This window comes from Epinephelus moara, chromosome 5 (genome assembly GCF_006386435.1).
Source record: "Epinephelus moara isolate mb chromosome 5, YSFRI_EMoa_1.0, whole genome shotgun sequence".
NCBI classification, from domain to species: domain Eukaryota; kingdom Metazoa; phylum Chordata; class Actinopteri; order Perciformes; family Serranidae; genus Epinephelus; species Epinephelus moara.
In genome coordinates, this window is record NC_065510.1 from 13,572,549 (window position 1) to 13,595,298 (window position 22,750).

Sequence of the window (22,750 nt, forward strand, 5' to 3'; positions counted from 1 at the left end):
CGGGTGTGCTGGAGCCTTTGCCAGCTGTCACTGGGCGAGAGGTGGCGTACACCCTGGACAGGTCGCCAGACTCTCACAGGGCTGACACATAGATACAGATGTCTATTCAGTTTAGGGTCAGCAAGTAACCTAACCTGCGTGAATACTGGATTGTGGGAGGAAGCAGGGGGAACATGCAGACTCTACACAGAGTGCTTAAATCCTTGTCATTGTCTCACATTTGCTGAAACACATCAATTCATATTAACAATAGCTCTGATGGAAGATGCTTTAATGGAAACCTTTATTACACCAACAGCAAATGTCATGTCACTGCATCCAACTCTCTTCCTCTCTCCTGCTCAGCTCTCACTTTGTCGAGCACGGGTGACTGCAGCATGTCAGATGGATACTGTTCATTGCAAATACGTTTTTAGGACATTGCTAGGGGGCCAGTAGCCTCCTGGCCCTCTCAGACCTCCTCCTTGTTCTCATAGTAAACATCCTGGAGGACATGCAGTAGAGCAGCCAGTCTGTCCGTCAGATTACAAGCAGGCATTATGCCTTACATGCCCATCTAGCATCACTCAGCCTCTGAAGCTCTCTAGGGTGAACTCACTGCAGATGGAACCATTTGCTGTGAACATATGACACTCACGCGAAAACAAACTCTTTTTGGAGTAAATTAAAAATGAAAACAGACAGCCTCAGGTAACGATGCCAACATGAGCGCACGGGGGGCACATTTGGCTACTGCTCTGATTCCAGTACTTCAGATTATTCTAATGCTTTATGTTTTTGTTCATGGGAAATAAGGCTATCCTGGTGGAAGTTAGTGCACTTTCAGCCCTTTCTCCTTAGTGTCCCCATAGTGGGTTTTCATTTGTTTGTGTGTTTAACACTACCACTAGGGAGTCATGAAGTCAAACCTTTTCTATTCTATAATTGAAAAAGTTTTGACTGATAATTCCTTCTCCATTCCCCAGCCCTGTGACTGCAACATATATCTCCTGGGGGAGGATAAAGCAATGGAGAAATTGGCATTGGCAGCTGGGATCATTTGTCCCTCTTCATCCCTGTCAGGAGCTGCTTTCTTCTCCCTCAGTTCCTCAGACCTTGCATCGACCACTGTGTACTGAATGACATCACTGTCAGACACAGGTATCCCTTTTCTCTCCTATTATCTGCTTTTAAATTACTGCTTTTGAATTCACAGAATGTTTATAACCTGGTATGCATAAGGGAGGGGGAAGTGGAAGAACGCCTATAAGTCTCCCAGCAGCCACTACGAGTACCTGGTAAAGCCAACAGGCATCACTAGCACCCCTGCGGTCTTGGTAAATTACACTGGAGATGAAATGGTGTTTTCCTAGACGACATCCTGATCTTTTCCAAGTCCCTGCAGAAACATGCTTAGCAAGCTGCTGGAGGACAAAGGCAGAAATGTGCAAGTGTCCTTCCTGGGGTTTGTGGTGGCTGCCGGCAACATCCAGATCGACCCCCACACCCTGGGAGGACCTACAGCAGTTGTTGGACTTTGCAATCTAATAGAGTATCATCTGGAACTACCTCAACTTATTCTTCCTTTGGTAACCAGCTGCTTGGTCCATCCAAAAAACTTTTACCTTAGCATGTATCCTTATACCTCCCGACTCTTCTCGCCATGTCGTGGTTGAAGTGGATGCCCAGGTCCGGAGCTGACCCCTGCCAGGGACCTGAAGCTTTCTCTATGTGCCTTCTTGGCTCACCCTCGCAGAATGCTACTACAATACTGGGAAAAGGGAGCCGCCTGCGGTCAAGATGGCATTGGAGGAGTGGAGGCATTGATTGGAGATGGCACAGCAACCATGCGTCATCTGGACAGATCACAAGAACCTAAAATACATCTGTTCTGCCAAGAGACCGAACTCCTGACGAGCCAGGTGGGCCCTGTCCCAAAACTGCTTTAACCTCTCTCCTTATCACTTCCTTCAGCATCTTTCCCCTGGTGCTTGCCCTGGTAATTGTCTCAACTCTACTCCCAGGTTCTTCAGTGAGGCCACCCTTCCTGATTGGCAAGTCACTCTGGGAATTCATGTGATAATGGTTCTGGTGGGGCTCCATGGAAGCAGATGTCAAGGAATTTGTTGCAGCCTGAATGGTCTGCTCCCAGAACAAAAGCTCTCAGCAGGATTTCCGGATCTGTTACCTGTCCCTCTATGCACCTGGTCCCACAGACTTAGTCACCAGCTTTTCACCATCAGACAATAACACAGCCACACTCACTAATATTTACCTTTTTTTCAAGTCTGTGCATCATATCCCATCACCCAGACTCCAAGGAAATAGCAGAAATCATGTTAAACCATGTGTTTGGACTGCACGGCCTCCCCAGAGACATCATCTCCGACTGGGGCCCCAATTCCCCCCTCCATTTTGGGTTTTGCAGGCTTCTTGGAAACATGGTCAGTATTTCCTCAGGCTTCCACCCCGAGTCCAGTGGCCAGGTGGAGCTTATGAACCAAGAAATGGAGACAGACCTATGATGTATAGCCTCTCACAACCCTACCATCTGGTGCACAACCCACAACATCCTGTCCATCCTTACCATCTCCATTCCAATGCTCCCAAGGCTACCAACCCCTCTGTTCCCTGACCAGGAATGAGAGGTTAGTGTCTCCTCTGTCCAGGCCTTCATCCGTCAATGTCCATGCACCTAGGCACTGGCTCGCTCCACCCTGCTCCAGATTGCTACCAGAAGGCCGCCAACTGCTGCCGCACTCAAGCACCACCTGGCTAGAGGATTTGGCTCTCTACATGGCCCTTCCCCTCCAGGTAGAGCCTAGAAAGCTGGCCTTGAGGTTCGTTGCACCATTCCCCATCCCTAAGGTCATCATCCCTGTTGCGGTCAGCTCACAGCTCCCCCATGCTACACACATTCACCCTACCTTTCACATCTGATGGCTCATACCACATATACTGACCCACTTCCACTAGTCATTTGCCAAATTGTCTCTTGCACTATGCTAAGCATTTCAACACTCTTTGTGCTTATCTGTTTGATCCTGCCTGCCTGAAACCCCTCCTGACTCAGATTCCTCGCCTGCCCCTTGCCTGGTTAAATTTGCCGTCTCTGTCTGGCTACCTGGGCTCGACCTCTGCTTGTTCCACAGATTAAAGATTTTGGATTTACTCTTACGCTGCTGTCTCGAGTTGTGCTTTTGGGTTTCTTTCTGCTCTCTGCCAGCTAGCGTTACACATGATATGTTAGACACACATATACCAAACAGCAGGCTCTTCATGCACATGGTGTGTGTGGGGGGGTCTACAGAGGTGACCTTCCTCTCAGGGAAGGATGACCCTCATTTAGGCCATTCTCCAGCTGACAGTGAAATGTTGAACAAATAGTAGGTTATGCCTCCCTCTCACTAACACGCTCCTTTGCTCCGCAGTGTGTTGCCCTGTGGTTTCTATCTCTCCTTCATTCGCTTTGCCCCCTCACAGCTGCAGGAGCTAAACATGCTGCCAGCACTTTATTAACACTCTTCGCTTAAACAGACACTCATCATTAGTGGTTACATTACGTCAAGGGGGTGTTACTACACACTGTTCACTGTAGGAAGAAATAGAGATTAGGTGAGTATAAAAACTAGGCAGGTTGTACAGTCTATACGCTCATGTCAAAGGGATTTTGAATAACCTTCATCTAGAAGCTTCCAGTCACAGCCCTCATGTTGTTAGGGATTTTATTCCATCTATAACCCCACAGCCTCAGCTTCTAATAAAAACCGATCATAATTAGAATTAGAACATCAGTTACATTGGTTACGCTAGTGTTATTGATTTATTGAGAAGGATCTGCCACTTGTCCTCTCTATCCTCTTTTATTGATGAGGCCTAAAATTGATGTGGCACTAAAATAAATTCTCCGCTGATCTTTAAAAAAGTCAGTAAGCAAAAAGAGTTTCTCATATTATCACTTATTCTGCTCACTCTCTTGCTATCAAATCTGCTTTTAAGCACAAGCGGCACATTCGGCAGTCAGACCCTGAATTAGCCTTTTTTTTAGGTGTGTCTAACTGGGACGGTGATTTAAGAGACAGCTTAGTCCATGCTGACTTGCACGATAGAATTAAGGCCCAGCCTAATCAGCCCCCCCTCCCCGGTGGCAGGGACAGTTAACTGTCAGCATACTGGTTGGAAACAGCTCTTTCACAGATGTGCTATACGGACCTGGATATGATGCTATGCCTATTATAAAGAGGTCACCAGGAGGTTACACAAACAGAGAATGCCATAAGGTAAAATGACCCCAATTACCCTGGTATGCTACATTTTAATTGTGCAAATCAGCGCTGCTGTACATTAATATTCTCTGGCATAGAAAAAGTCAATCTGTCAGCAAGGGGATCAAGATTTATTGCTAATGAGAAGCAAATCTTTCTGGGTTACTGACCACATTGACTCAAAGTGTCCTCATTGGTTTGCTATGGTCAGAGCTATTAAATATGTACGCCTGTTTGCTGCTTCATTCTTGCCTCATAATGCTCTTATGACTCAAACATTAAAATTAAGTGTGGGTAGTTTATTATATATTTGTAAATATTTAAATCTCTTTCCTATACATGTCACCCAGCTGCACTGATCAATATTTTTTCTATAACAATAGATCAAATTACAACAGTATGAGTAATGTATCCCTCGTAGTGATGACTCCACAGAGAATTATCACCTAACTGCACATCCTCTGGAAAGCTAAACCCATTTCGGCTCATTGTTTCATTTGTACAGCCTGCAACTTCACTGTTCAAATTCACTCTCCGCATAATTTGCCAGATATTTTCCTCAGTGGTTGATGAAGCCGAAACAGAGCAAAGAGAAGACTGCATACTGGATTTGCATTTGTCAGGCGACCAAAGCACAACTCAAAGAGGTGCTAATGGCAGTGCTGAGTTTACAGCTTGTTTACACTGCCCTCAAGTGGCAATGACAAAAAATACATCTGCTGCTGATGCGTCAAATGTTTTTTAATCTACATTACTATTAGTAAAATTACATAATTGTCAAGTATGGTTATGTCACTGTCTTGCTAACTGTGCTTGTGTGCTTTGTTTTGTGTTCGTGTGTGTGCTTTGGTCTATGTTGTACATTTGGATATTACATTGTTAATGTTTTAGGTCATATGGTTAGGTCTTTGTTTTATTAATAGTGCTTATGTTTTGTTGTTTTTGCCTGTGTGCCTTGTTATGTGCTTTTGTCTATGGTTATATGCTTGCTCTGTGCTCATGTTTCTTTCTGGACCTTGTGTGGATCTGTGCCATCATCCTCTTTTATCTGTGCTTATATGCTTCTGTGCTTTGTATGTTATTTTGTCTTTTTCTTAAATACACTTACACCATCAGCCTACCAGGGACTGCAGATAACTAGAAAACTAGCCTGTATGGCATATTTCCTTGACTTAAGTGATCATGTTCATTAATGTACACTGTCCCTTTCTATATAAAATAAACAAACATATCAATTCAGGAGGGAGCCTGAATGCAGAGCAGCAGGCAGGTTTGAGGTTAAACAAAAAGCACTCAGTAATGAAGCTGAAGAAAAACATCCAGAATAGACAGGTAAAAGAAAGTCCAAATGACAGAAGAACCAAAAGTAAACTGAAAACCAACCGGGATGATACGATAACACAACTCAGGTAAATCATCCAAACTGAGCACAAGACACTTGGCAGGAGACGGAGCAGGGAACGACACCAAGAACACAGGGAAGAGCACAGACGAACTGACAGGGAACAAAGGGAAACACACAGGTATATATACAGAGAAAAATAATCAAAAGATTGAGACGCAGCTGGAGTAGGAGGACACAGGCAAAAGGAGGAAAATGAGGATTGGCTTACAACAAGAGTGCAGTTGGGAACACCGGGGTGGAGCAAACAAGACTAATACAGAACAGGCGTGGAGGGAAGACTCTGGGAACAGGGAAGGACTAACGAGACTGGTGGACACACCTGTCATGTGACAGAAAACAGGTGGAAAAACACACAAAGACAGGAAGTGAAAGCAGACACAACACATGAGGAGAGAATCTACAAAATAAACAGATTAAACATGAACGAATAACATGAAACAAGGAGCACAAACAGAAAACTCCAAAACAAAGTCCATAGGATAACAGATAAGAATTTTTGACTTTCATTAGCCTAAGATCTCTATTAAGATACACATATATGTTGTGTATATGCTGTTGAATTTTATATTTAAAAAATAAGATAATTAATTTCCCAAAGGCAGGCTATGTAATTTAAGGAAGGACTGACCTCACTGTCATGTTGATTAACATGTTTTCCTCACCTTTGTTTTGGTGACAGAAAAGGAAGAGCTGCATTAATGCACTGGATTCAACACTTGAATTCATTTGAAAGGTAACTGAAACCAAGTAGCTATTTTAATTTCCTTAAAACACATTGCAGCAGCAGTGCATAATGGCTGAAATGGGAGATTAATTTTCTCAGATGGCATAGATTTTTTTAAAGGAGTCCTTTGTGATCACATCTATTGCAGCATGAATAGTAGTGTTTAGCTTCTGCAGATCATATCCCTTCGGCCTGTTCGAGTTCAGCTTGTTAGCCTCTTAATCTTTGGGGTGTGTGAACACTTACCCTAAATATTGAGCTGTGAAAGAGACAGGCAGTCCCCTGAGTCCTTGCGGAGAGACACAGACCCCGCACCAATCACACACATGTATAGATCCCTAAATGAAGGATTGCAACTTTGAGAAGACTGGATCAATATTCATGTCGTTTAATTGATTATTTGACCTGATGGCTGATGGTCAGTCAATACTGCAGGCCACCCTAAATTAGGACAAAAGCTTTGGCTGTAAACAGATTCCATCACAGCTGTCATCTCTGTCCTTCACCTCCTCGGGGAGAGATGTGAGCAAACGAGGTATTTTCTACATGTGCAAAATAAAAACATTACAGACAGCATCGGTTGTTTCAGCAAGTGCCACCTCCAGCAGCTGTAATACATGAGCAAAACATGAGGTTACATGATGTTATTGTGGATCAACAAAGTCCTCATAGGATGAGGTCAGCGTGGATGTAAAGTAACTTTGATTGTTCCCTAACTGAAAACACCTAAAATAGTCTCTTCAGCTCCATCCACCATGGTTCCCTACCTTTAACAAAGTACTTCTCTTAAGCTGAACCATGATCTTAAACCTAACCAGGCTGTATTTGTGCCTTCATGTAACAGTTTTGGAAGGACAGACAAATTGTGTTCTCCTAATACGGACATCAGATCAGAGGACCTTTCTATGTGTCATTCTAGAGGCCATGGACAGTCTATGCCATTTAAAGAAATATTACACCCACAAAATGACCATTGTAAATCAATTAGTCATGCCATGTTACCTTGAATTCATGAAGATAACTTTCTTGCATGCCTCCATGGAAAACTGCAAACGTATTGATTTATTGATTGAGTGGGAACCACATTTAACAACAGCAGAGCTATATCCAAACTTCCATTTACAAACTCTCACACAATTCATGCAGCATATTCCAAGTCTCGTGACAGTTTGTAAACATATGTTTTAATATAGTTTTTCCATGGTAGTCTCCAATCAATCAATAAATCAATATGTTTTCTGTTTTGTGTGGAGGCTAGAGAGAAAAAAAAGTTCTTAAAAAATTCAAGGTAACACAGAATGACTTATTAACCTTGTGGGTAAAGTAGGATTTCGTCGTCATTAGCAATGAGTCAGCTATATCGAATGCATGAAGCAAAACCTCAGAGTGGAAGGCATTAAATCAAATAAAGATAATTATCACACAAAAAAATAAGTCAGCCAGGTAAGAGACTAACGATGTGTGTCATTTTGCTGGATGCAGGTAGATTAATTATGCATGTAAGCGGATGTTTTGTTAGCATTTAGTTAGCATGACATTAGCCAGCTTGTCTTTGTCCAGATGATTATGTAGTTGGCATTTTGCTTGTAGATCTGAAGGTCCAGTGCCCATCCGTTTGTAAATCCAAAGATTTAAAGATCCCTTTATTGCTGACAGGTATAAACACGGACACCAACGCCAGATGGACATCAGGGACTGTAACGTCAATAGGTGGCAAGTGGTAAAGGTCTGTAAGGATTGAGATCATTAACTAACTTCAGTTAGTTAATGATTAATATTTCACTCCATTGCCTCTGTTGAGAGCTTTTCTCTATATGGGCATTTGTCTTTCGTGCTTACCTATACTTTTCTGACAATGAACAATTGACAGATGACAGATGACCAGACCAGCATCTGGCCTGCCGTAGCTAGGGATGCATATCTTTCCAAGATGGCGCCACTACCACCAAAATGCTCCACAATTCCCATTCCCTATTACAGGACTGAGATTTTTGTAATTGGACCCAAAGCAGCAAGAGAAAAACTACACTCAATGTTTGGCTGCTTTAGCAAGCACATTGAAACTAATAATACAAACTTGGCAGTGGTTTTAGACTCAGATTTAAATTTTCCTTCTCATTTAATCAAGGTCATCAAAACATCCTTTTTCAGCTCAGGAACATCATTAAAGTCAGACTTTTTTTTTTACCCAAAAAGATGCTGAAATACTCACACATGCTTTCATTAACATCTGTTTAGAATATTGCAATTCCCTTTTCACCTGATTACCCAAAAAGTCGATAAGTGAACTGAACTGAAACAAGAAAAATGTTTCACATCACCCCACTGCTTAAGTCACTACACTGGCTACCTGTATTTTTATAGATAGCCAGATCGTTAAGGTCCTCTTCTGCTTCACTTTTAAATGTTCCTCATGCGTCCCATAAAAGTACTAGAGAGAGTGCTTTGTGACTTCATGACCCTAAAATGTGGAACTCACCGCCTCTGAATGTTACGACAAGCTCTGTCTGTATTTTTAAAAGCAAATTAATTTTTTTTTAAGTAACATTACGGTCTTACTTGTTAATTTCATTCTTTTTTTTCCTTTATTTCATCCCTGCTGCTTCTTTTCACTTTGTTATTTATTCATTTTCTTTTTATTCTATAGATTTTTATTTATAGAATTATTTTTGTTTGTTTTGATTTGTGCTGTTTTTTTCTTTCTTAGAAATATTTCATTGTCTTACTGTAGTTGTTTGTAACATTCTTTACATTGAGTCTGTGTTCTTTCAATTTTGCTATATAAAGCACTCTGGGCTGCATCTTTGTATGAGAGGTGCTACATAAATAAAGCCGAGGTGAGTTGAGGACTGTTGTACTTAATTGCAATGCACTGTACAATCAGTTTCTCCTCGTCTTCCTCAGCAGCTGCTGAGCAGAACTCTGCTCAGAGAAGAGGAAGCATCCTCGGTGACGCTTGAATCTACGGCAGCAGAGTTTGTTCCTTTGCATGTAAACTCGCCTCCTCATTATATTTAGCAGTGACCTTTCCTCCAGCTGGTTTAATAACCTGGTGCATAATTCATGTTGGAAAGCTGCATTACTGAATGTAAAGCAAAGTGTGGACAAAATACCAAGAACAACTTTGTGTTGTGTTACATTATGTTGTAAGGTGTTTATATTTCTTCCTGTCATTAAAGTGTGTGTTCATTATAACGACCTGTATACAGAACTTCTATTAAGAAACACTAAAATCATAAGAAAATATGTCTATAGTGCGATGTATGCAGGTTCGTAATGAAAAGTAAAACACTGAATTACTCTTGAACTCTGTCCCCCTCACTTTCGTAATCACAGCCACACCTCCACATGTGTATGTGCACCAGGTGAAGATCATATTTCAAGAATGTCTCACTGTGGGCACGCCCCAGCATGACTATTCACCAAAGGGAAAAAAAAACAACAGAAAATTCATACGTCTTTCAGAAGCCAAAGGCCAGCACTGAAGCACATTTGCTTCCCAGATGGACTCTCAGACTAAAACAGGGAAGGTTTACCTGCAACCGCACAAAGTTGGCAAAGTGAGTACACAGATTTCTCAGTAGTAATGAGCATTTGATATAACATAGGACTGAATATACAGCCTTGTTTTTAGCAGCAGATGATAATTGCTTTGTTAGATTACAGTGATAAAAACCTGATCATGTCAACCTTATAGAAACCAGAAAACTGACTTGACGCTACATTAAATAAGTAACTAAAAAACACAGACAGAAAGAACATGCAGTGTGGGTTACAGTCCTGCATGGGTCAGTGCTTTCTGACTTTATAAGGAGAGACGTCAACACCTGTGTAATTATAATTTTGTCCCAGTTTCATTTAGATTCCACAGTTAGCTGAGGGAGTGAAATGTGAGCCATCGTTCTGGTAGAAAAAGCTCTCACCCTTTTCTGTGTGTCGCTCAGAGGAGACTCGAGAGCAGGAATCCAAATTAACAAGTTGAAACACAGCACAGTTTCCACACTACACATTCCTGTGCTGCACTGACAGACAGTCCTGCACACACTCATTCAGTGTGGTGTCACTGCAGACATTAATTTTTAACCCAACCAACACACCTATACTATATACTATACTGAAACTGGTACAGAAATGCAAAGTAACTTTAGAAACCTGCTGTAAATGATCAGAGCTTTAAATGTGATACATTAAAACATAAGGTACAGTATATGTGGTTTACTTTGAGTAAAATCCTGTAAGATAAATGTTATTAACAAACACAGCCATGCATTCCTTCTTTTATTTTGAAAGGAGGACTAGGTCATGAGTGACGTGATGGTTTGTCCTCACACTGTGACACTCCTCTGGACTTGAAAGCACAGGGAGGATGTGACTAATGTTTACCTCTGTGCGTCACACGCGGGAGGGTTGAAACTGTCAATCACACTCACAGACAAAGGTTTCAGGTAGTGCATGTGTGTAGGAGTAAAATGTGGACCTCGAGTAGGGGAGGAGGAAAGAATATAACCCGTCATAAACTTGAACTATTGTGACGTAGATATATTTACATGCTGGTGACACAGTTTCGCAAGACTGTAGCCTTTATCAACAAACATCTACTTTCTCTGCTCTTAACCATCTCTTGCTCTCTCTTCTCAGAAATGGAAGCCAGTGTGGTTGTCTCTGTTTCCCCCCAGCAGCAGTGGAGTGGGTCGACTGGAGATCCAGGATATGGGAGGTACAGTTTTCTTCTTCTATCACTATTTGTCCCAGTGTGTTGGAAGAACTCCAGCTCCATTGCTTTTGCACATGAAGTTCACTTTACTCATCATGGGTGGCACTATTCACCCTGCAAAAACTGGAATAATGTCTTGCAGGAGCACTCCAAAGGTCCAAAGGTTTAAAGGATTTAAAGGTATACTATGCAGGAATTGTCAGCTACTGTTTGTTAACAGTGTCTCCAGCAAAAGTGGAAGAAAAAGCCAACTGCATTTACTCTTGTTTTGTAGCAAGCTTTGTCCGCTTTGTGTTTTACCCTTGTTCCCAGCTCCAAACCGAAGCTGGGAACACACTGGTTTATTAACATTAATTTAGCCTGGCTTGTTATCAGCTGGTAACTGGCTTCTAGCAGTCCAGACCACTCTGCTGAAGGAAGGATGGCGAGGCGTTCAGGTGCTGTTCACCAACAATGACTTTATTGCAGTCTTCACCACAAAACAATAAACACGGCCTTCTCATGAGGTTGAACAACAGCCCCGAGCTTATCTAGACACTTTGTTCTACTGACTATCATCACTCTTTGCCATATACGGTGAGAGAGCTACTTCCCTCCATACACGAAGCACATGTCATACACTCACAGGTTACCCATAAGACCACTGTCCTTAAAGGGGGAAAAAAGGTTAGCCAGTAACAGCCTGTTACATTTCGCCACTCTGTCTGTTGTTGTTGAAGCTGGGACTAACTTCACACCCGAGTTGATGGTGTTCCAAAACAAGAAGTCATAAAACCAAGATGTTGTTAGAAACACCAGTTCTCGTCAAGTTAGACATTGTTGGCAATAACAGTCATGAACAGCGCATAATGCTGCACTTTGTGCATACAAACACTGTAGCAACGTGTCCACTATACAACTGTTTTAATGAGACACAAAAAAGACAGAAGTGCCGATTAACTGTATATTACTACAGCTTTCACTACTGTTGATGGACGGAGCAGCCATCTTGGATATTGAGGTTGGAGTTGTTGAAGTTCTTCTTACTTTTTGATTTGGAAATCCGACTTCAGGGAGATGTTCCAGTTATAAACTCTGACAGGGAACTTGGAAATTCAGGCTCCCCAGTCCAAAAAGAATGTACAATAATGGAAGACACCATTGAGTTGCAATATGAGAAATTTAGGATCCGGTATATCTGGAGCTCTGTCCATTTTAATGTCTAAAAGTCAGGATATCTCTATTACATCTATTCTGACATTTTTTATGCGTCTTTTGCAAGCCTCCCAGATGTATTGAAGTGCAATACTAAATCAGTGGAGAACCTCCTTTAAATAATCTAACCGTGTAGCTAGATTGTCGAAACCACTTGGACTGCTATTTCGGAGGTCAAACTGAATATCAACACGTCTGAAATGTAATACTGATAATACATTGTTCCTCCAAACAAGTTTGTTTAATCTGCAGTTTTTGTGTACAGTACAACCTTTGTTAGTACAATGCTTTTACTGTTAGTGATGACCAGGTTATGAAGAAAGATCCAAGTTGTAAGATGAAACTGAATTATGATTCATGATGTTTCAAGGTAGGTTGCAGGAAGACTGATAAGACAGAGCAGAGATAACATATGGTGAGTCTGCTACACAAAACTGTGATGGGTCACAAGCCAAAAAAAGTTGGGAAAAACTGCTCTAATGCAACACTATATTTAGTCTCTTTTTAGATGTCTTTGAGTGCATGATTTTATTTAGGAGTTTGGCTTTGGGTCATTATTCCTTGGACTCTGCTCCAGCTATAAAATGATATCAAACTCCATCCAAACATTCTGGTGGCATCCATCATGCTCTTCGTGCCCAAACACGTGGGATGTTTTTCAGGAACAACTTTTTCACAATACCTCCTGGGAAGCGAAACAAAAAGCCATAAAAAAACATGAGCAGGGAGAGATGAGGACAGCCCCTGTCATGGGGAATCATGAGGAAACAGCCCACAGGTGGATGCTGGGTGGTGGCGGTGGATGTGTGTGACATGTATACAGCGGCAGGCCGAGCAGCAGCAGCAGAACATGAGCAGAGAGTTTGACAGTTTAAATGGAGCCCAGAATTGGTCATGGCGTTATGTAAGCTCAGCGGATGCATCTGCATGATGCATCCGAGTTTTCGTGCAGGCTTTAGTGAACATATTATAATGTACATATCAAACAATCTGAGGAACACAGAGTAACGTGACAGCTTTAGAATGATGTCTATAGCAGTGTAACATACTTTACAAAAAAGGGGAACACATGATTAGATAAGGATGAAAGGCATGGCACAGTACACGGTGGAGAATACTGAATAACTGTGGACAACAGTTCAGTCACTCTGAAAAAGCACTGAGTACTTCAGCTGCAGTAAATGATAACTAATGATGGCCTGTGTGTGTGACAACCATGTGCCAGCTGAGGTGATAAACACTGAGACAGGGTGGTCATCATGCGGACAGTCAGACTGCAGCCGATTTGGACGCTTCCCACCTGATTGAGCTGATCTGAAGTGTCCAAGTGGCTTCTATGATAACAGCTGGTTGAATTAGGAAGGGAGGACAAGAACGGAGCTTCATCTCTTCCTTACCTCTCTATCTCCTTTAACACAGATCAGATAAGACGTATGTTTGTAGGAGCCTCAGATGAATGAAAACGTTGACCTCTAGTGTTTGTTATAAGTTTAACTTGATTTTGCCTGATTTTTCATTTGAATAAAACGTATTAAGACCTATGTTTAACATCTATTATCCTTACAGATATTTGGCTTTTTATCACTAATACATCTGAGACAACTGAAACTACTTTGCTTTTTAAAAGTTTTTGATTTTTAATTCATATTAACAGAGTGAATCAATAATGTGATCTCATTTTTACCGCCTGGTGTTTGGTGTTTTAGTCTCTTTCCACTGTGACCTCCTGGCACTGTACACATTTTTTACATCTCTTCCTGACCCTTAAGATGTTTCTCATCAATATCTGGAAAGAGAGCCACAAGAAAAAGTTAAAAGGATGGACTTTCACAATTTTATTCTCTCTAGAGGCCCGTTTCCACTGAAGAAGTTCCTGGTACTATTTGGGGGGCAGGAACTACTACAGGAACGTCCTCTCGCTCGGCCCTCTCAACCGCCGTGTCTCCACTGAGAGAGCGGAGTAGGAGGAAGGTTCCTGTAAAGTTACCGGGCTCGAGACCATTTTGACCAGGGCGACGTAGGGGCTTAGGGACGCCGTTAGCTGTTAGCCGTTAGTGGTGTCTGTAATAACTCCGGTCACGGTCCGTGAAAAAATTTTTTTTTCCAGCGGATGTCTTAGTTACAACATGATTGAGCTAACTGGAGTAGTTTCATGTTGTATCCGACAACGGGAGGCTTTTAACAGATGACGTCCTGATGTTAGCTTTGCTGCTGCTGTTAGCTGATGCTTTCTAGACATCGTGATTTCCCAAAACTGAATAAATACCATACATAGCAACACAAAACTGCTTTGCTAGCTCAATCATGTTGTAACTAAGATATCAGCTGGAAAAGATATTTTTTTCACGGACCGTTTATTGAGTTATTACAGACACCGCTGACAGTTAACGGTTAGCCTAATGTTAGCTAAACTACGATAACCATGTTGTTATTTATAAAACGTCACATCCCGCCTTGAGTATATCCAATCAGCACCAAGTAATCCCCAAGCCCCCGACAGGAGTTTCTCGGGACACATTATACAGTCTATGGGAGACACGCACCAACAGCCCCGGCCCCGTAAAATTACCCCGAAGTTCCTGCGGTGGAAACGGGCCTTAGGTTTGACAGCACACACAGTGCACAGACTGGTAATAATACCCCTAGCTTGACATCGCCAGACCAAATCACAAATGCAAATTATTCTCAAACCTCTCAGTTAATTTTTGATTTCCAAAGGGTGTTATTGACAGGTTATCAACATCTGACACACTGACCATGGGTCTTGTTCATAAAACATACTAAAAATGTATGTATGGACAAAAGCCAAAAATCTGTGCCAAAAAAAATGATGTATACATATATATACTGTATATATATATATATATATACAGTTTCTACAGACTTCCACCTCATCATCTGCATCGCCAATTTCCTGTCTCTAAAAAGTTTATAAGCAGGGTCAGAGCTCCTCCCATCAAGTCTGTTTTTATAGATCCCAACTTTTGCGTGGGAGGTGGCATAAACCTCTTTCAGGCCTTGTTTTGTGTGTACGTAATATTTATAAATGAGACCTCAGAGCTGCCCTGACAAATGTATATTTAAAACAGAAACAATGGTGCATTTACGTAGCCAAAATAGGTGTGAAATACAAACAAAAACTGTATGAACAATAAGTAAAGAGCTACTAGAATTTGGTTTATATAGGCCTACATGTTGCTGCTGATTGGATAACACCTCTGACACACCCACCAAACGAGAAAGAAAATGTACCTTGAAGCCTGTTCATTTCACACTGGAAACCAGGGCAGACAGTGCACACTGTTTTTAGATTAAACATGCTCTAAGTCCACCTGATGTTGATGGCTAATCACAGCACAGTAGTACCAGCCAGTCTCAACACATTAGGGCGGGACTTGGCACAAAACAGGAAAGCGAAAAAAATTAACCCTGAGAGAGGGAAAAATGTGAACAGACATAACATGCAGAGATGAGTTGGTATATTAAACTTCTGCCAGGTCCTGTCAGAAATACGACAATCTCTTCTGTCTTGTCAAGAAACGCTTTGACTGCAACTTATTGTTCTTACTTTACCAAAAATATACCATCCAGTTCTGAGGAAAAACGGCTTTAACAGAAAGTTCCACATCATCTGCAGCCATCTTGGATCATGGCGCTCCTCTTCATGGTCCTCATCTCAAACACACCCCATGTTAGATAAACGGTTGTGATTGGCCCGGCATGTCTCAGGCTTCTGGAAATCTGTCCAAAGCGGAGGGGGGCCAGACATCTGCCAGAGCAAATCAGACATGAGCTCGCAGATCCGTCTGGCTCCCAAGCAAGTATAGCCAAGTAGGGCTATTAAATAACATGGCAACAAAATATAAACAGCAGGACTCAATAAGAGCTGACAGGCCTGTCAGAGACGACCTAGATGACTTACTGTGCTGGTTATGAGACCATATAGGGTCATGTTACATCTGTCAAAACCTTTTAAGACACAGATAGTGTTCAAACTGTTTGTCAAAATCTGAAGTGTAACAGAGTTCAGAGTGTTTGACCTGTTTGTCTCATAGGAGTGTGAAGGTGCAGGAGTGTTTGTGCTTGTGTGGAAATATTTTACGAATGTGCTTGGTCTCCCTAATCACTAACCGTAATACATTAATCCTGTGTCTATCTATGTCCCCTCCAGGTGGTGGTGCTGGAGCTGATCACATGCCTGGGGTCAGGAGACACTACCAGCCCCATATGGACAGGAAGCTGAAGGTGGTCCGACTGTCCGACCTGATCAGTGTCCTCAGACTCCCCCCAAACGCTGAGGCCTGTCCAATGGTCAGCCTCTCTGAGTGTTTATAATGTTTGCATGTATCAGTGATGGTTGAATAAATACTACAAGCTGGTATCTGTGCTGTTTGCAGGACAACATGGCAGCATTTTGTGTGGAGACACAGGAAAGAACGATGGTGTTTGCCGCACACAAAGACGACTGCATGGAGTGGGTAGACAAACTGTGTCATAGCACGTTTCAGGTGAGAGGGAAATGACATCAATTGTGTTCATTGTTAGACCCTTAATAATTGCTATCACAGACAAAACAGCATACGGTATGTTGTAGATTGAATATAAATCAGTTTGTATACAATGCTTGGCCAACAGGCATTCTTCTCTAACCTGATTTAACAGCTGTGTGCTTCTCTCTCCTCTCCTTGCTCTCTGTCTCTGTCTCAGAGAGGTGTTGGCTCAGACTCTACTCAGCTTCAAATGGAGGAGAACCAGATATATGCCTCAGCAGATGACGGTAAATCTTCTGCTCCTATGCTTTTAACTTCTCTCCTTTTCTCTCTCTGTGTTTCACTATTCTATTCCTCTCCTCTAACGAAACTGTCATCGGTTTCCTTTATTGTTATGACAAACTCTTGCTGTCCTGTTTTGAGCAGGTTTGAACGTGTGCTATATCAAAGAAAAGTAGCTAATTGAACTCAACAAAGTACTTTTTTTGACAGTGTACTCAACACACACATACACACCTGTGTTGCCTGAGGGGGGAGGTAAGAGTAGGTGTTGTCATTTGAACCAGTGTATGAGCAAATGTATCTGCAGCTTTCTGTGCTGGAGACACGCAGAATCTCTGTAATTAGCATCTTTAGTAAAGGTGTGAGTATTTACGGCATTTTGAACAAACAAAAACACTGGGAATTTTGCTGCAAGAGTGATATAAATACTTCCTGTGGATGTATGTTGTGACTCTGGGTCGTCCAACCCAGTTGCCAAGAAAAAGGTTGGCACTGTACGTTTTTCTGCAAATCAGGGATACATTACATTTGTACATTATTATGTTTCAACAACACTGTGGTTAACATGTGGTTAGGTTTGGGCACAAACACCACCAGGTTATGGTTAAGAAAAGATAATGTCTGGGCTTTAAAAACCTGGTTTTGGTGGCGAAACCACAGCTGGAGAAGCCACTTCCTGTGTCACTTTCCCCGCTGAGAAAACAGTGATGGACGGCTACAATGCAACCAGGTTTGGTGGCTAAAACGATGGCGGACACGCAGCAATGACTCGCTAAAACACAACCGTCTTTGTTGTTTGTTGGTGTCGAACAGTTGTCTGCAGTCATCTTCAGCATGGCAGGCATCTCACCGGGAGCGTATCTATGTTTCCAGGGTTCTATGTTTCCCCGGTTCTATGTTGCCCGCTCAACCAAGCGGGAAACATAGAACCCTTTTTGTGTAAGCGGGGGAACATAGAAGCTTTTTTGCAGGGTTAAGTAGGGAACACAGAACCCGGGAAACATAGGGATGACCCCATCTCACCCACCCCGTCCATCTCGTGATGAGAAAGTCAGCTTGTGTACTACAGTATGTCACTTTAGAAACACTGCTATGATACGCATGAAACATACAAATGTAACATATTCATAGTTTGCCAACATTTCCCTCTCGCAACTGGGCTTGGTCATCTGGGAAGTTTATGTGTATGGAGTATTCCTTTAAACTACATTCTGTGTGCAAAGTTGAAGGTTGTCCTGATGGCAGTGCTATAGAAAAGCCCATGGAGTCACTGAAACATCATGATTTGTCCTATAATCCATAAATAACCACAGCACATTACATGGAAGAAAGTCTTGTTCTGAATCAATATCTAAACTTGATACTTCAGAGCAACTTCTCACTTTGTATGTCACAACTTGGGACTATATGTTGAATGCATTTACATCATCATAAAACATTTGCAGTCTTCTCATTCCTTGACTATGTTGGCATAGTGCTACTTTTCTTGGCACTTGGCATGTCCCTGCTACCAACTGTCAATTAGTGGTATAACGTGGAACTGGCAGTGAATGTGGAAAAGATCGAAATAAAACCAAACCCAAAAACATGTCTCTATAGCCCATGGCACTGCTAATGATCAGGAACTTAATAGGGGACTTTTAAATGGTACAAAATGTCCAAAGTCCAGACCTGCAGTCGTGTGAAAATGACCGCCCAGTCGCCAGAAAAAAGGGTTGGCATTTTACATTTCTGCAAACCACAGAGTCATTACATTTGTACGTCTCATGCATATTATATCAACGTTTCTAAAGTGACTGGGTGTATGAGCTGACTTTGTCATCAGCAGGTGACACCTAGGCGAGATACCTGCCAAGCTGCAGGCCACTGTTCAAGACCAAGCAAGTCGTAACTGTGTCCTCCGGCGGGGATAGTGCCACGAAAAGTGAATGGTTTTTACTGAGACATTGCTGCATTTCTAGCCGAGATTTGTGGTTTGCAGAAATGTACAATGCCAACATTTTTCTTGGAGATTAGGTGGAAAGTGATGTTGTCACTCTCTTTAATTGTATGTTTACTTTACAGGTTTAAAAGTGTTTTATCTGCATAGTAATGACAAAGAGTTGTCTCTTTCTTCTGTCTAGCCTCAGAGTTCTGGGTGCAGGTTCAGAGGACTGATGCAGCGACACGTTGTGGCCTGAAGGGGTCGTACTGGCTGCAGGTCGGGCAAGAGGCGCTGCTGCTGAGAGAAACACAGAAAAAGGACATTGTCAGAGAATGGCCGTACGAACTGCTGAGACGATATGGAAAAGATAAGGTGGGGTAGGAATCATGACAAAGGTGATGCATTGGATTGCTTCTCAATTCTAGAATTATCAGTTACATGAACATGCTTGTGTGCCTCTTTGTGTTTTCTTACCAGCTGGCCTTAACCATCGAAGCAGGGAGACGCTGTGACTCTGGTCCGGGAACGTTCACCTTTGAGACACAGCAGGCTGAGAAGATATTCTTACTGATCCAGAGTACCATCAAACGCAAGACTTCATCTGCCACTTCAGGAAATCAAAACCAAGAGGCTGAGAAGGTTGTAACCAACATACGGGCTCACTCCCCTCTCCCCAACATACGGGCTCACTCCCCTCTCCCCAACATACAGGCCCACTCCCCTCTCCCCAAAATACCAGATATGACCGTTATGGCTGCCATTCTGGAGAACAAACTGAGGATACAGGACAGTGCCGCTGCCTCAGAAGACAGTGCACAGGAGGAGTTGCTCAGTTCACCAGAGAGTGTATCAGCGCAGCCAGCTCCTATCACCCTCATGCCTCTTCCAATGGTCCCCACACATGACAGCCGATCTGGAGGTCATCTTGGCGGCCAATCAGAAGCTGTGTATGCTGACCCAGCTGATTGCATCCAATCTGTATCAAGGCCGCAGCCGACCATGGCTCTGTATGTAGATCCCGCATGTGTTCTCCCGCTCAAACCCCCCGGCCCCACAGACTCTCTCACTCCCTCTCCTAACTCCTCTGCTGCACATCCCAGCTTTAACATCAATCACCCAGATTCAGATTACTCGGAGGTGTATGACAAAGTCAGTCCAGTCCAGAATAAAAAAACTGTCATTCAGAGCAAAGGAAAAGTCGTGAAAAAGCATCGTACACATGATGAACCCATTTATACTGAGCCTGTGAGCAAGAAGGAGGAAGTGTCTGATAAAAAAGAGAGCGAGCCAGACCCGTTCGCTCACCTATATGCTCAAGTCTGCAAAAAATCTCCATCCTCTGACACCGTCCCTCCCAGCTCCGCTTCATCTTCCCCTCCTACTGCCAGTATGAGCACAACAAAAGCCACGGACCACTCTATTGATGATGATGTCATCTACGAAAACCTGGGCATCATTTAATTCAGTTGTCAAGTGCAGCTTATCACTAAAGTATCTAAAGCAAATGTATGTAGAGCCTGACATGTATTTTTGTACACTGACTGCTGTGGGAGTTCATTGAGAAACACTTTACCTGGTTAGCACTTGTCCTGCATGGATGCGCTTTTCATTGTGTATTTCTATATACAAATAGGGATGTCTGGATTGAACACTTTTGCACTTACATAACGTCACGGTTTCAGAACTGTAGGAATTGTAAAATCTGCAGTGTCCTGAATCCTGCATTGCTGCCATGTGAAAACAAATCTTGCAGGTCACACATGTGTGCGCTGGTTTGCTTTACGTTAGAGTGTCCTGCCGCTCACCTGAAGCCTTGAGGAGAGCTATTAAAATATCACAGGGAAGTTACATTCCATCCTTTTATCTGCCCAAAAAAGCACCTTAAATCGGCAGCGTGGAAGCATTTCAGATATCTACAAACCGACCAGGGAGTTGTTGCTGAAGATGGACGTCCAATTTGCAAAGTGTGCGGCATTAGTAGTTACGATGGGCCCTAGTGCACGCTATTGTGCACGTATCGTCTCATCACATGATCAGACTTGACACTGGATGACATCATCAACAGAAATATTACCCAGCAACCATCATTACATATCTGTACAAAAAATAGTTTTTACGTAATAAGAGTTCCTCTTTGAATCCAGTTATATATTCAAGGTGGCAATCACTCTGAAGGGCCCATTCTCCATCCAACATATTGATGGAGGGCCCACTCTCTCTATGGACCCCCCACCACACAGGCCCCACTGCAACCACACTGCCTGCACTATTTACGCCCCACTGATACATAATAGTATTTCTGTAATGCCATAACCATAACAGTATATGTTTGTTGGTTTGCTGAGGATGTTGTTCTTCTGAATAACTCAGATAACAATGTTTATATTGAAAATATCCTACAGTTATTTTTCATTTCTGATTGTTTTTCATTGAGCTGTATAAATAATTCTGTAAATAGGATGTGTCACTTTCATAGAGTGTTATCTGAAGTGTTAATTCCTGCAACCCCCACTAACATGTACTGTATATGATATTTTTATTTTATATTTTTACTTCATGTGTTGGTTAAAATCATTTCATACAACCCAGCCCATTTTTGCAGTATATGATTAAAGCAAGAAACTATGTAACTGGAAAAATACTGTATTTTTGAAATGAAAAGGTCAAAAACAATAAAATGAGCTGTTCATTACACTAAAGAGTTTTGCTGCTACAGCTTTACTTGGTAGATTATTAAGTAGCTCATGGTGGCGAATGTTACCTAATATTTGCAAACTTCACATGACAGATTTTTCTGTTTAAAAGACGATAAGTCAGTTCAATGATTCATTTCTACCTTCAACGCATTTACCATTATTCCAAAAGTCTCACTAGTGACTGCATAGTTTTGACAATTTTTTTTAATAAAACTATTAACTAAAAGTAACTTGTGTTACGGCTGGCAAATCTTCATTGTTTAAAAATGAATTTCAGTGAGTTCTTAACAGGGTGTAATAACCTCCCGATCACAGGCTCTGGATCACTTCAAAATGACCTTGTGTGTTTGGATCTGTTGCAGCATGTGAGGGTAATTATGAGTCGCTCCTTTGGGCTGCACAAGTCAGTCACTCCCTAAATACGCCATATACGTGGATCTTTCCAGCTACATATTTCCTTTTTATTATTATTTTAATTCCGGTTGAGGCAATTTTTTAAATGTTTCCTTCCAGAATCCTGTGCTGTTTGGATTCATTTGAAAAGTACCTAACACATTTTGTCACATGTGATGTTTATGTAACTAATCGCCTGGATGTTTTGTCATGATAATGTGACCTTTATGTGATGATTTGCAGTATCTCGCCTGCCATCTGCTTGTCACATCAGTTACCTTTTCTTGACAAAAATATAATTTTTGTGCAGCTTGTAATTTTTTTCTGGACACAGGAGGTAAACACCATTATGTGCTAATTTTCACCTCCACATCTCTCTTCTCTTCCATTGTTACACTGTAATAATTATTAATTACAAACTATTATGATTAAACACGATTTTAGTGAAGATGTATTGTTTTGCATTGTCCAACAGATGGGGCTATTTGTCTTGTAGGTTGTGTCTGTACCAGGGTATCAGCAACACTACATATTCTTCTCACAGTGCAAACACTGCACCTGTCTAAAAGCTACTTATTAAAAACTTGGAATAGTTAAAAAAAAAAGTGTGAAAAGAATGTGGCCTCTGAGCAGCACGTCGCTATCCTAACATCATCAAGCCAAACTGCAAATGTAAATTAGTCT

The 22,750-nt window shown here is 42.0% G+C and overlaps 1 protein-coding gene across 1 annotated transcript; it reads left to right on the forward strand.

Annotated features, from left to right (window-relative positions):
* The first annotated feature begins 9,817 nt into the window (after positions 1-9,817).
* On the forward strand, positions 9,818-22,525 carry dok1a (docking protein 1a). The gene is made up of 7 exons (XM_050045586.1): positions 9,818-9,933; positions 11,012-11,090; positions 16,453-16,592; positions 16,679-16,789; positions 16,989-17,058; positions 19,177-19,349; positions 19,455-22,525. The coding sequence occupies exons 1-7, from the start codon at positions 9,877-9,879 to the stop codon at positions 20,436-20,438; spliced, it is 1,614 nt and encodes a 537-aa protein (XP_049901543.1). The 5' UTR covers positions 9,818-9,876; the 3' UTR covers positions 20,439-22,525.
* The last annotated feature ends 225 nt before the right edge of the window (positions 22,526-22,750 follow it).

Excerpts from the sequence above, each read along its gene's own strand:
- dok1a (XM_050045586.1), top strand. The coding sequence starts at position 9,877 with ATGGACTCTCAGACTAAAACAGGGAAGGTTTACCTGCAACCGCACAAA. Across the intron at positions 9,934-11,011 it reads AACCGCACAAAGTTGGCAAA|AAATGGAAGCCAGTGTGGTT; the intron begins GTGAGTACACAG and ends CTCTCTTCTCAG. Across the intron at positions 17,059-19,176 it reads ATATGCCTCAGCAGATGACG|CCTCAGAGTTCTGGGTGCAG; the intron begins GTAAATCTTCTG and ends TCTTCTGTCTAG.